The sequence below is a fragment of the Sipha flava genome, unplaced genomic scaffold, assembly GCF_003268045.1.
Source record: "Sipha flava isolate LNK unplaced genomic scaffold, YSA_version1 236_pilon_pilon, whole genome shotgun sequence".
Taxonomy (NCBI): domain Eukaryota; kingdom Metazoa; phylum Arthropoda; class Insecta; order Hemiptera; family Aphididae; genus Sipha; species Sipha flava.
The window spans coordinates 14,569-27,793 of record NW_020272878.1 but is presented as its reverse complement, the minus strand read 5'-3'; the positions used below and the strand labels follow the sequence as shown (position 1 = coordinate 27,793).

At 29.2% G+C, this 13,225-nt stretch overlaps 2 protein-coding genes across 2 annotated transcripts; one reads left to right on the top strand and one right to left on the bottom strand.

Annotated features, from left to right (window-relative positions):
* Positions 1–502: 502 nt before the first annotated feature.
* On the bottom strand, positions 503–4,713 carry LOC112683805 (zinc finger protein 391-like). The gene is made up of 6 exons (XM_025554973.1): positions 4,217–4,713; positions 3,150–3,296; positions 2,859–3,014; positions 2,542–2,664; positions 1,958–2,452; positions 503–1,182 (listed from the first exon to the last, which is right to left on the bottom strand). The coding sequence occupies exons 2-6, from the start codon at positions 3,276–3,278 to the stop codon at positions 622–624; spliced, it is 1,464 nt and encodes a 487-aa protein (XP_025410758.1). The 5' UTR covers positions 3,279–3,296; positions 4,217–4,713; the 3' UTR covers positions 503–621.
* Positions 4,714–5,057: 344 nt separating this feature from the next.
* Positions 5,058–10,469, top strand: LOC112683804 (protein SMG7-like). Its single transcript, XM_025554972.1, has 17 exons — positions 5,058–5,457; positions 5,547–5,631; positions 5,741–5,869; positions 5,952–6,073; positions 6,142–6,303; positions 7,142–7,324; positions 7,442–7,631; positions 7,692–7,866; positions 8,303–8,437; positions 8,511–8,586; positions 8,654–8,764; positions 8,835–8,959; positions 9,043–9,164; positions 9,229–9,560; positions 9,637–9,769; positions 9,848–10,006; positions 10,065–10,469. The coding sequence occupies exons 1-17, from the start codon at positions 5,426–5,428 to the stop codon at positions 10,149–10,151; spliced, it is 2,358 nt and encodes a 785-aa protein (XP_025410757.1). The 5' UTR covers positions 5,058–5,425; the 3' UTR covers positions 10,152–10,469.
* The last annotated feature ends 2,756 nt before the right edge of the window (positions 10,470–13,225 follow it).

The window sequence follows — 13,225 nt, the reverse complement described above, 5'->3', positions numbered from 1 at the left end:
ATTAAATTAAATATAAATATTTATTTGTACACACAAGAAATGGTTAGTCAAAGATGTAGGTTAACACTATCAGTAATATGTTGTTAAATTGCCATTTAAGTTATTTTTATTTCACTTGAAATCCTTGCTTTTATATTTTTTTCTATAAAAGTAGGAAACTCAAGCTGAACAAGCAAGGAGAAAGGGACAGGTTAGATAGATCCAATTATCAATGAATTATTTAGCTAGATTTTAATAAATAAAATTTGGATTTATGATAAAAACACATAGTTAAAAATGTAATTTATTGATACTATAACACTTGCATTTGCATATGTTAAATATTAATTATTTATTAAACAATTTATTACAATTATAATATATTATTTATAATTTTAAAACACAAACATTTATATGCATTATAATTATAAAAACGTATAATTGTATATTAATATTAATTTACATGTATGTATATATATTCAATTACATACATAATTTATAAAAAAAATATATATATTTAAATGTTATAAGATTTAATAGTAGTCTGTCTTAAAGACATATTTAAATGAATTACAATGGTTTTTGTCTAATAAATACATTTATTTGTATGTATATAGAAATTAACTAACTACTGGCTAGTCACTATTGATCCTCGATTAAAGTCATTGAACTATTAGTATCATTTTCTGAACTGTCATAACTGTTAGAGACATCAAAGCATAATTCCTTGAGATCTTTGATATTAACAAACTTGGGAACAGAATTATTTACAGAAATCATCATATCCTCATTATTTTTCATAATTTGTGAATTGGTCCGTCGTGCTGGTTTATTGTGCACATTAGTATGTTTGAGCATATCATTCTTCTGAGTAAAACCACGGCCACAAATAGGACATTTATAAGGCCTCTCGCCAGTATGTGTACGCATATGAACACGTACTTTTTCTGGTCGCCCAAAACGCTTGTAACATACCTCGCACTGAAACGGCTTTACTGGTGCATGAACCATTTCATGTTGTCGTAAATTTGCCAAACAACGGAATGTAGCGTTACACTGTTTACATCCGAATGGACGTTCTCCAGTATGAATACGTCTATGAGTATCACGTGTCAATTTTGAATTGAATCCTTTACCACAAAATTCACAGTGATGGGTTGTTTCTCCAGTGTGAGTTCGTTCATGATACTGTTTAGATGATATCTGTAATAAGGTAAAACATAAATATTAAATTAAATCAATAAAATGTATTAATATTAAATTTGCTAGTAATAATATAACGGCATACAATATTTAACAAATATTGACAGTGTATATTTTATATTTTATTAAATTAATGTAGGTTAAAATTATTATAACTAATCTGACTTAAGCTTCAAATGACAACATTTAAATGCTGATATTTGTTTTACAGCTAGTAAATTACACAAAAGGAGATATGAAAAATATTTCTTTAAATCTTATTTATGAAAAATGATTGTAGAAACTTGAATCTAATAACATGAAACAAAAGAAATATTTTAGGTCAATTAAATTTTTGATTCCTAATTAATCCTTTTGAATTAAAAGTCTATGCATACCTATGAGAACTGCAATAGAATATTAATATTCTCAAAAATCAATATTATATGCACAATTAATTTACATACAAAAATAATTAGTGTTCTCTAAGCTAATACTAGTAATTACAGTACATCAATAAATAATAATAAGATGCTTATGGCATTACTGAATTGGGACATCAGTTTAATCAGTAAATTACCTTTTAAGTTTTATGTTATTATTTTATATAATAACCTCACCACTATTTTTTTAATTATTCACAAATTGTATAATATTTTACCAATTAAAATAGAAACATATATTTAACAATAACTCAGAAAATTCAACTAAGCAGCAGAATGTTACCCAGGGTACTAAAACTTTAGTTTGACAGAAAGTCAAACAATTCTGACATAAATTTAATATATTAACTAACTTGTGAAAATGTTCTATCACAGAATCTGCAAGCATGTGGTTTTTCACCCGTATGGGTTCGTTGATGAGTCGTAAAAGAAAGTCGATTTGCCAATACTTTACCACACTCTGGGCAAGTAAACCTTTGACGTTCATTTTTATGCTTGGCTAAATGATCTAGAAGTCCAGATACACGATTGAACATAGTAGGACAAAAATCACACAGATATTCATTTCTGCAGAAGTGTGTGGCAATGTGACGTTCAAAATGCAACATAGAATCATATTTGGCAAAACAATGAAAGCATTCCATTTCTCCGGGATCATGTTGAATAAATATGTGACGGCGCATTTTAGTCTCTGATTCAAAAACTCTTTGGCACTTGGAACAATGATATTTAGCACTTTCTTCACAGTCATCTTCTTCAATTTTAATCATCATTAACTCTTCGTCGTCAGCTGATGCATCATCGCAAAGGTCATCGGTACCAACACTGACGATATCTATTGACTCGTACTAAGATTAAAGAAACATTATTTAACACAGGTTATTGTTTTCAGAAATCATTGAGAAATCATTGCAAAAACTAAGTATCGAATCCATACTTCTGAATATTCTTCTTTGACTGTAACAATACCACCATCATCTTCGTCAGCAGAATTTATGTCCATAATTTCCATTTGTGCGTTTTCGTGTTCCATATCTTCAATGCTATCTTCATTATTATCCTGTTGGAATGTGAAATTATATTAATTAGTTCATTTTTAAAGCTCCATTTATAAGCACATTAAACATTAAACTATGTAAAATGACCAACTATACATAGTAATACACCAAGTTATACATAATCAATTCAAAGCAATTATATTTTATTTAATTTTTTTTTTTTTAAGTTTTTATTAATCTACATTGTTGTACTTACAAATGCATAAGAATTGTTTTTTATCTGTTTTCTTTTCATTACTTCTTCTAAAGTTTTATTCATCTCTATTGTCGATACCACCAACTTATGACAACTTTCTAGTCGACTGATACATACACTACATAGTTTGAGAGGTAGATTATCATTAACTGAAACCTATAATTTAAAATAAAAATGTGTGATATGCAAAATAGATAAATTCTGCTATATGTTGTCAATTTAATAACGGTTGTAGATTCAATATCCAAACAAATTAAAATAGTACAAACATGAATTGGTTAAAGAATATACCGTAATAGGTAGATAGGAATTAATTTTTTCTTCAAGTTGCAAAGACACTCCATCGCGACCAAATATTTCAATGTCCCCTGATTTACCACAGGTCCGACAAATATCCCACTTGTCTTTTTTTTTATTCATTGTTGGTGTGCGTATGCTCTATAAAATTTGTTTCAACATGGCATTAGTACAGAATTAACATCACTCAATTTTTCTATTTTTCATAAAAATCAAATTTTCTTTACTGTTGAAACTAAGCATTTTAATCCATGGCAGGAAAGTACTAATACGAGGTAAACATTTTATTCAGTAAAACGTTTCACATAAATTTTACTATTAAATCGTTATAATTTTAATAACATTAATATAGTCTTATTATAAAAACCATTTAAATCGAAACAAGGACACAAAACAGTTGCATAAGAATAAACACTATTATAAGGACATCTAACGGGATATATCTTGCAATAAAACTTGTTGTTCTGTAATATAGTTCTGCAATCAACGTGATTGGATGTTTGAGCAAAATTTATCCAATTCGGAGCTACAATGAAAAAGTTGGGATCGATCGACAGATAACGTTTCCAAGACCGAAATTACCCGACTTGTTTGCGAGTAAACATTTCAGTCTGTGTAATGGGTGTAATGAATTCAGGGTGCATTAGAGATTTTAAGAAAGCAATCGAACGAGAAATCTACGGTTCAACAAAAAACCGTTTTTTCTCTTATCAATCACGAGTTCGGAATCATATATCCATTTCGGGCTACAAGGAATAGTAAAATCCCCTGGATACCGAGAGGCGACATCGTTCGTTTGCAAATCGCAACCGTCACCCGTGTCCCGTCAAAACACATCAGATATTCGAAATGGTTTCGCCCGTTATTTGTTGGGCCGTCGGTGTAGACCGATCGCCGACGTGAAACATTTTCCCAATGATGTTCCAAAAACATCGAACGGACGGCGCACAAAGATGATCATTAAATGGCCAACGCAAAGACCATCACAAACGTCGTCGGTCGTCGCCGATGTGAGAAAAAAAAAATTAGTGTTTATTTTTTATCTTTTGTCTTTTACTTACCCAAGGAGAATTGATAAACCGTCGCCGTAGAGGCCGTGCTGTATCAGACGTCCGGGATGTTCAGGCGCGCGACACGTCGTCCTTCCGCAATCAAAAATCTACCGCGGTAGTATTGTTAACCGTCGCGCGTTTTGGCGTCGACTAGACTCCGGGGGATCGCGTGTGTGATGGACGTCTCACCGGAAGAACGCGCAAACGCCAGACAACAGCAAGGGATGCACGAGAACGGGTGCAACGTTGACGATTGTGTTCCAGGGCCGTGAAAATACGGCGTATGCGCTCGCTTGTCGATTCGCGATTGTGCTGTTGAGATCGTTGCGGTAACGACACAACGGCGGTACATTCATGACACATTATAATTAAACATTAAAAATAATCAGCCCTGTCCACCGTCACCGCGATCAAGCCGTTCGTTAAACACAATAATAGTATAACACAATATATCGTAAGATAATAGGAAGAAAAACAATCGCTGCGTCGCCGTCACCGTTGGTCGCCCGCGAAAACAGTGTGCCCAACGCGCGTATTTACTATCACGTTTGGCGGGCGACAGCGGCTACGAAATTTCAATACGCGCGCGAAACGATGATAAACAATAGTACTGAGTACCGTAATGCGCGGCAACTGCGTTCGGTGCACAGTATTATTGACAACGCATTTTCCGTAGGGTTTACCGTCGGTCGCGTTCGCGATCGGTTCTTGGCGGATATTTATTATAGAATTCGAAGTTACCGTTTTCTTATCAAGCCAATGGGGAAGAGCCTAAAAGCCAATAATTATTTTATTTATTTATTTAAATTTTTTTTCCGTATCGTTTTTTTAACAATAGTGCGCGCGCCCGTCGACCGTGGTTCGACATGAGCCTTATCAAGTGATAACGGGCGCCGAGAGTGCAGTGGAAGTGACTGCAGCCTGTAAACGACCACGGATGTTTATATTGTTGGCGAGTCGTACGTTATGTGGTCGTGGTACTGACCAAAATTGAAATAAACATCGACCATTTGTATCGCCGCCGTCTGGGATCTAAACACAACATGTTGCCTGTCGTCGGCTACGTGGTGCTTGTCGCCGTAGGTCTGTAATGATGTTGACAGTGTACGGTATATTGATGATGATGATGATGAATATCGGCAATGTTGTTTCGGTCGCTTGACCAAAGTTCATATTTAAGTCGATTGTGTTCCATGTGTGGGAAAATACTGTCAAAACATGGTGTCCATCGCGGCCGTCCAAACTTTAAAGTACGGTTTGGTTAAGTCAAAGGGTTCTTATAGCACTCGTCCTTGAGTATTATCTGTTTGAATATTACCTTATGCGTCTTGGTCCACAGGAAAGCTGATCAGCTGAAAGAACAAATTTACGCGTCTAAAGACATAAACAGCACCGAAACACTAGCATGTCAACAACAGCTAAGGGTATTAAAAATAATATTACTATGTGACCTCATTTTTCTTACTAAGTGTTGTCTATCATTTCTAAGTACATTTTCTTAACAGCTTCATTTATTATTTGTTCATACTTTAGATCATCTACCAGCAAGTGCTGACTTTAGACTTGGAGTATGCATTAGACCAAAAAGTCGAACAAGACCTCTGGAACCATGGCTTTAAAAACAACATCAATAAGTTGCAACAACTTGCCAAAGACAAAAAAGTACTAACCAATAATTTAATTAAATTTACTGGATACTCTTCACTTTATTTTTTATCGTTATCATTTTTAATTTTCTGTTAAGAGTGCAAAACGTAATGAATGGAACGCATTATTTTTATCGTGTCTTGAGTCTGCCTACGGCTTTTATCTTATGCTTTTGCACAGCATATGCTTGACATTTGATTTGGACCTACCATTTCATAAGTATGTTATCCAAAATGTATATCAACATATTACGATTTTTATTGTATTTATTTTATTTATTCCCAAAGAAAATTATACGGATTTTGTGATGCGGATAAGTCCTTAGGTTCATCATATTTACGAAAACCACAAAAAAGTTCATGTAATTACATTTGTCAATATTGCTTGGTGCATCTAGGCGATATTGCTCGTTATCGTAATCAAAACAGACAAGCTGAATCATTTTACAGGTATGTAACTTTCATTTATTTTAAATTTATGTTTAAATGTCATCATTTTGAACTATGAAAATGTATTTTGAAAGATTAAATACTAATATAAAAAGTAATACAATTTTAATACCTATTGCAGACACAAAATTTTTACTAAATCATTTAAAATTATATTTTACTGATCTTTATCATTTTTGATCATTTTTTACCATCACCTTAACTCATCCATATATGTTAGTAATAAATGTATGTTTGTCCTATTGTGTTATTTTGTTAATGAAATCCATGTCCTTTTTACTTGCAGTGAGTAGATTTTGCTTAGTTAAGGTCTAAAAATACACGGAAAATTAAATTGACTATGTAGAAATACTAACTTTCAAATATTTTTCAATTTTTAGCTGTTTAAAAATGTTTGGGATTTTAGTTTAAAACACTTCTAAATAATATTTAGCTTAAAATAAATTGTAATAATATAAATGAATTAATAAAGTTATAAAAATAAGTTTAGTAAAATATAATAAAACGTATAATAATATATAATTTATACATTTTAGTGTACACTATTTTAATTATTATATAATAATTATATTCTTATAGACTTATTTATTGTTATAAATAAATTATTATCAATAATTATTTAAAAAGTTGTTAAAACAATTATTTTTTGTTAAAATTATTTACACATTTTGTTATAATTATATCATAACAAAATTAAAAATTAATAATATCTAATTCTCAATCTATTTTCTATTATGTTTTTAAAATATTAAATTTATTTTAAATGTTATTAATACTTATATAAATAACTATATATTTAATATTATATGTATATAATTTATATACTTTATTTTTATAGACATGCCATACAATTAAGCCCTAACAGTGGACAACCTTACAACCAATTGGCTTTACTTGAAGCATCGCGAGGAGATAATTTGAGTACGGTATTTTATTACATGAGAAGCATAAATGTTAGACACCCATTTCTAGCAGCTGTCAATAATCTAAATGTTACACTAAACAAATATATTAACTCTAGGTAATACCATTCAATGTGTATATATATATTTTTTTATTATTTTTATTACAATAAAATAATTTAATTTAAAATAAATTAAAATAATTTATTTTAAAATACCTTTACATTGTGTTTCAGTCAAGATATGCTTTATAAAACTAAAATAACTAGCACTGAATTTGTTCAACTATTTCTCGCATTTCATGGAGTGTTGATGTCAAAAGATAATATAAAACGTCAAGCATGTGATGGATATATCAAAAGTCTTTCATTGTCATTCACACCGCTTATTGCTACTGAATCATTTACATCATTTAAATTACAGCAGGTTTTATTAATTATAATATCTATTCAAATGAATATATCATAACTATTGAATCATTTATAGATGGTGGCTATTAATATGTTGGCTTTCAACTATATTGGAAATGAATCTTCGTCAGTTAAAATACAATGTTTTCCTGTTGTTGATTTATTAGCTACTTTTCTCAATGCTTTTTTACTTCCTCTATATACAATGAAAGAAAGTCAAAATATTTCAGAATACTATACCTTACCCGCAGGTATAATTATTTTTCATTTAATTCAATAGACAATCAATAAAAATACCACTAAAAAAATTATAGCCTTCATTTTAGTCTTACTGGTGGTAAAATATTATCATGTTTTTGAAATCAGTTTATAACTAAAATTTTTTTTTAATATTTTTCAGTTATATGGAAATAAATAAGATGTTTTCAAACTGAACACTTTTATAATTTATTGTATAAGTAGAATTTTAAATAAGCATCATTTACATTTCTTAGAATTATTAAAAATAATTAAATCCTGATAAACATAGAATCTTTAAGTTCATAAAAATGTTATTACAAATTATTAAAAAATTTATATAATTTAATGTTATAAATGTTTGTTGATAATGGTGCGACAATTGTAGCTCATAAATAGACCATACTTTTAATAAATGACAAATTTTAAGTTTTATATTAAAATTTACAGTTAAACTCATTCTGGATTGGATACGAAGTGATATTAGTGTCTTGAATTCTCCTGGTTTTAGAAGTCGTTTGCAAATTTGGCCTGGTCTTTGCAAATTATTAAATGGATTGTCTAATGATCTAAACCATGAAGATTGTGAGTAATAAGTGTTATTCAATTTTTTAATTTATTTAATTATAAATTAACTTTAAGATGTGTATATTATTAGATTCTCATATTCCTTTACCAGAAGATAAATTACTCCATGGCTTTGTTATGTTAGAATCAATTCATTCGAAACTCATGTAAGACTAGCATTATTTTTTATTTGAATGATATTAAATTATTGTTTATTATATTATTTAATTACAGGCTAAATTCTGATGATAGTACAAAAATAAATATGAATGTCCTTAGAGCTAGTCGTTTAATTGAATTTGGTGTTTGGTTCTCATCTACTCCATACTCATTAATAAAAGCAATGTAATCTTATATTATTATTTTATATATTCTTATTATATATAAATTAATATTTGATAAAATTTGTGTGCAGGAAAATAGATAAAGGATGGATTTTTGAAATAATACCTAATAGTTCAGGAAGTTCTCATTCTATTGATCTTGCTGCTGATCTTGAAACATTATCATCATATCAACAACGTCAGTTATTAAATTCAAGTAAATTGTATAAACCATTATTAATAAGTGAATAATGCTTTCAATTAAATTAAAGTTATAAATAATATTAATTTCTGTTGTAGGTGATAGGAAGAGTGGTATCTTAAAATTCCAGTCTTCAAATAACTCAGATATTAAACCAGTTCTGCGTAATGTTGTTTTTGATTCAATAATGAAGAAAAATCAAGAAACTGAAATTAAACAGGTATAGAAAAATTATAAATGCGTTTTTGGATACAATTATTTTTTAATTATAAAATAAAATATAGGTGAAATTTCGATCTCCATCTCCTAGTTCATCATCTAGTAGTGAAGCTAAATGGTCATTAGAAGACCTTGATCAAACTTCATCAGAATTTGAAAAGGATCAGAGAGCTGTAAAACCTACTCCTATTGGCTATCAATTGCCTCATCATTCCAGTAATTTCAACTCTTCAAAACCTAACATTAATCCTACTATGAATACTTTTGGTCAACTACATCTGAGTGGATTTCCAACTTCATCAGAAAGTCCCTGTAGATTTGGTCAGCCTTTACCAAACTTTTCTACTTGGCCACAACCACCAGCAAGTTGGATTGACAGTATAAAACAACCTCAAAAGTATTAATATTTATTATTTTTATTTAAAATTATAAATACTGAAATTCATCTGATCCTAATAATTTTTATTTTCTAGCAACCAGCCAAAACTTCCAATGTTTCCATTTATACAAAACCAAGCTCCAATTGGACAATATCCAAATGGTACTTGGTCAAATATTAATTCTCCTCAAGTTGCACATAATTCACCTTTGCAAAATAATTTAAATGTAAGTTATTACTATTATATATTTAGCATAAGTTTTTAATGTTTAAAATGATTATTAATCTTTTATTTAATGTTCAAGCATTTCAGTATAAGAGATGATCAACAACGTAACTATTATAATAATACAAACAACAGTTCATATTATTCACTATTCAATCAACCTAATATTATGATTCCCCGAAATATTGATACAAGTCAAGAGCCCAGTAATAGATCATTTGCTACATTTCATCAACAGGTAATATTTAACAATCTTAACATTTATGAAATGCATTAAACATTGTTATATTTTTTAGTCGTTATGGTCAGGACCAGGACCATCACCACTTGAACGACTTTTAGAGCAGCAACGTGGCCGTGATGCATCAGAAGGAGGTGCGTAAAGGATTTATTCAAATCACATTGGTTATAATTGATTAAATTATAGGCCTATAACTTAGCTGATAAATTGATATTTCAAATTAGCAGAAAAATGTCTTAAAAATGTATCATCCCTTAAGCTACATTTTTTGGTTTTATGACAAACATTGTGTATGAAAATTATGTGATTTTCATCTTAAGAGTAGGTGTAAAATGACAGCCTTCTTGTTTAAACCATAAGTTATGAACAGTTTTCAATAGAGGTTGGTTTCTTGTTTTTTTTTTTTTTTACCAAAAAATATCAATAATTTATTTGTTCCGTAACAATTTATTTCTATAATTCACTGATATTTATATATATTTTTGTCTATGATAATATCGCAAAAATATTTCTAAATTGTTGATTATCATCAGTATAACAGATAAAAAAATAAAGATAACTATTGTATCAGTCAGGGAGTCGTTTTTCATAGTAGAATATTATTATGTACAAATATAAAATAAAGGTTTTGTTTCAAACGTTAATTTTGTATAAAATAACTTAATTTTCAAATTACTCTAAGAAATTATTAATTTTTTCCTTTTTTTTTAAAAGAAATCATTATTTTTTTGTAAAAGAACAACAGTATAGAATTTATATATTTTTGAATTTAAATTAGACTGAAATGTTTACGTAGTTTAAAATCAAATGAAGAGAGTTATGATGTTATACAAAAATTATTTAAGCTGTATTTTTATTTAAATCTTTTTGAAAAAAAAAGTCTTGGTAAATGTTTTTTTAAAAAAAATATGTATATTAATTTTGTATTCACTTGGACTATATTTAAAATATGTTGAAAATCGCAAATATTTTTTATTTGTATACAATTCTTGATTACAGTCATATCCCTTAGAAAAATAAATATCCATGAATTGTCAAGTAATTTTTGTACAATTGATGATAAATTAAAGTTCAACTAATAATTATGTACTAAGAAAAATAAGGGAAAAGTTCCTGTGTAATGTCTCCCTACTTTGACTGTTTTAAATTTATTTTTTGTTGCTATTATTACTTACTACCTTAAATGTTTTTGTTCGAGAAATAGCAGTTTTGTTTTGTATTTAACTTTTTTTTTTTTTATGTTTTGTTTTGTTTTTTATGTATTATGTTATATAATATACAATGTTACATATGTTCAAAGATGTGAACTATTACAATTACTAGCACACATTTTTATAGATTATCCCTAGCTTAAATTTAATTGAAAATTTATGATTATAACTGCTAGCTTTCCTTATTCGATTAAGTACATTAATTTCCATTGGTATTTTGAATTCATTAAATTATTTACAAGCTAAAATAATAAAAAATATTTCTGTTTGTATACTTCCCTTGAAATACTTCTTCATTGTTAAAGGCCTAGACCTTTATATTTATTTATTTTTTTTACCTATACATGTGAATTATGGTATTCGGACAATTGACACCCGATATTTTTAGAACACAGATAATTGACACCGAGCGATTACGATTACGATAACCGTGAGTAGATACCTGCTAAAGACCTGCAAAGGCCAGCCCAACCTGGTCCTCAAGAAGCCCAGCCCATACTGAGACTGAACCGGCCGTGCCTTAAAAAAAATATTGAGGGCTAGATCGGACTTTCGTTTTCGTAAAAAATTTCAGGCCGGGCTGGGCTTTTTTGGTAGAACTTTTCGGGCCGAGTCCGGCTTAAGGATTTTTACATCTAGCCGCACTTGAACATTTTATGGATTTTTTTTTTGCACGACAAATAATTGTTATTTAGAATAAAAATGATAAATTCAAATTACGACGTAGGAATAACCACGAATATTATGTAATTTGTGGAACGTAGGTACTGAGTAAAGGGTATAATAAAGTTATTTATATATAATTCATACATATGTCATTAATAAGTAACAACACTACCAAAATATATGGCATACTATTAGCGGGATAGAGGTACTTATCTATTAGTAGATTACTATTTCTATAGTATCATAGTACCAAGTACTAATGTTAAACAAAATACATTATGATTATTCTTATTGAACGTTTTTGTAAAAACTTTTATTAGTTTTTATGATATTTTTTGAATTTGTTTTCTGTTTGTGATTTATTTACTTCATCGTATACGCCACGCAAAGGCTTGACAACACAAAAATAAGTATTTGTTGGTTGTTGGACACTAACCGTCAAACAAGCACGTAAAGAAAAACCTTATAATTTTGCCCGGACGACTACCTCATTAAGTAACAATTAATACAATCTAGCACTGCTTAATAAAATAGTCGAAAACAGGTTTATTAAAAGTCTTACTTTTCTTTAATAGCTCTAAAGTTATTTTACACTCGAAACAACTGACAAGGAATAAGATTTAGCACTGGATGTTTCGAGCGTGAGGTAACCTTTACCTAACTATATTGTACTCTCACCTCAAACTGACAAAGAATATGATCTAGCACTGGATTTAGGCTTGAAATACAATATAGTTTTTATAACCTTTTTGACAGTGGTTAAAGTTGGTGAAGACGGAAGGGAATGGAGTCCTCCTTTTTTATTAAGGTAAGGTTATGCGTCCTCTTTAATTGAAGTCGCCAAAAGTCTGGATGGACGCTTAATGGTATTGGTCACTAAAATACAATATTGAATAAACACTACTTATTATATTTTACAGTATAACCATAAATTAAATATACATAGATAGCCCATAGCTATACGCAATATGGAAACACGTAAATTAGTACGAATTATGTGACAATAGATAGCGTTGGTAAATACTAAATTGTACACAATGCACAAACCGATACAATAAAAATAAACCGCGATAAGAAGAACTCTAAGAATATAAATTAAATTGAATATTGTTATCCATTGATTAAATATACATGTATATTTAATCAATGCTAAATCTGAATGGTTAATCATATAATGTTATTTTATTTTCGAATATTATGTTTTCTCATGGCACTACTATGATGATTGCTGAATAAAGTTAAGTTTAAAATGTTAATTTTAAGTAAAATAATTGTTTTTTTCAAATAATAATTTTTCAGAAGTAACTCAAGCACACTAAAGAACATTATTGATTTATTT

Bases quoted from the DNA above. Each gene is read 5' to 3' on its own strand.
- LOC112683804 (XM_025554972.1), top strand. From the start codon at position 5,426: ATGGTGTCCATCGCGGCCGTCCAAACTTTAAA. The intron at 8,960-9,042 runs GTAAATTGTATA...TTTCTGTTGTAG, and splicing joins ACGTCAGTTATTAAATTCAA to GTGATAGGAAGAGTGGTATC. The intron at 9,770-9,847 runs GTAAGTTATTAC...TTAATGTTCAAG, and splicing joins CTTTGCAAAATAATTTAAAT to CATTTCAGTATAAGAGATGA.
- LOC112683805 (XM_025554973.1), bottom strand. From the start codon at position 3,278: ATGAATAAAAAAAAAGACAAGTGGGATATTTGTCGGACCTGTGGTAAA. The intron at 2,665-2,858 runs GTAAGTACAACA...ACATTCCAACAG, and splicing joins AAAACAATTCTTATGCATTT to GATAATAATGAAGATAGCAT. The intron at 2,453-2,541 runs GTATGGATTCGA...CTTTAATCTTAG, and splicing joins TCAAAGAAGAATATTCAGAA to TACGAGTCAATAGATATCGT.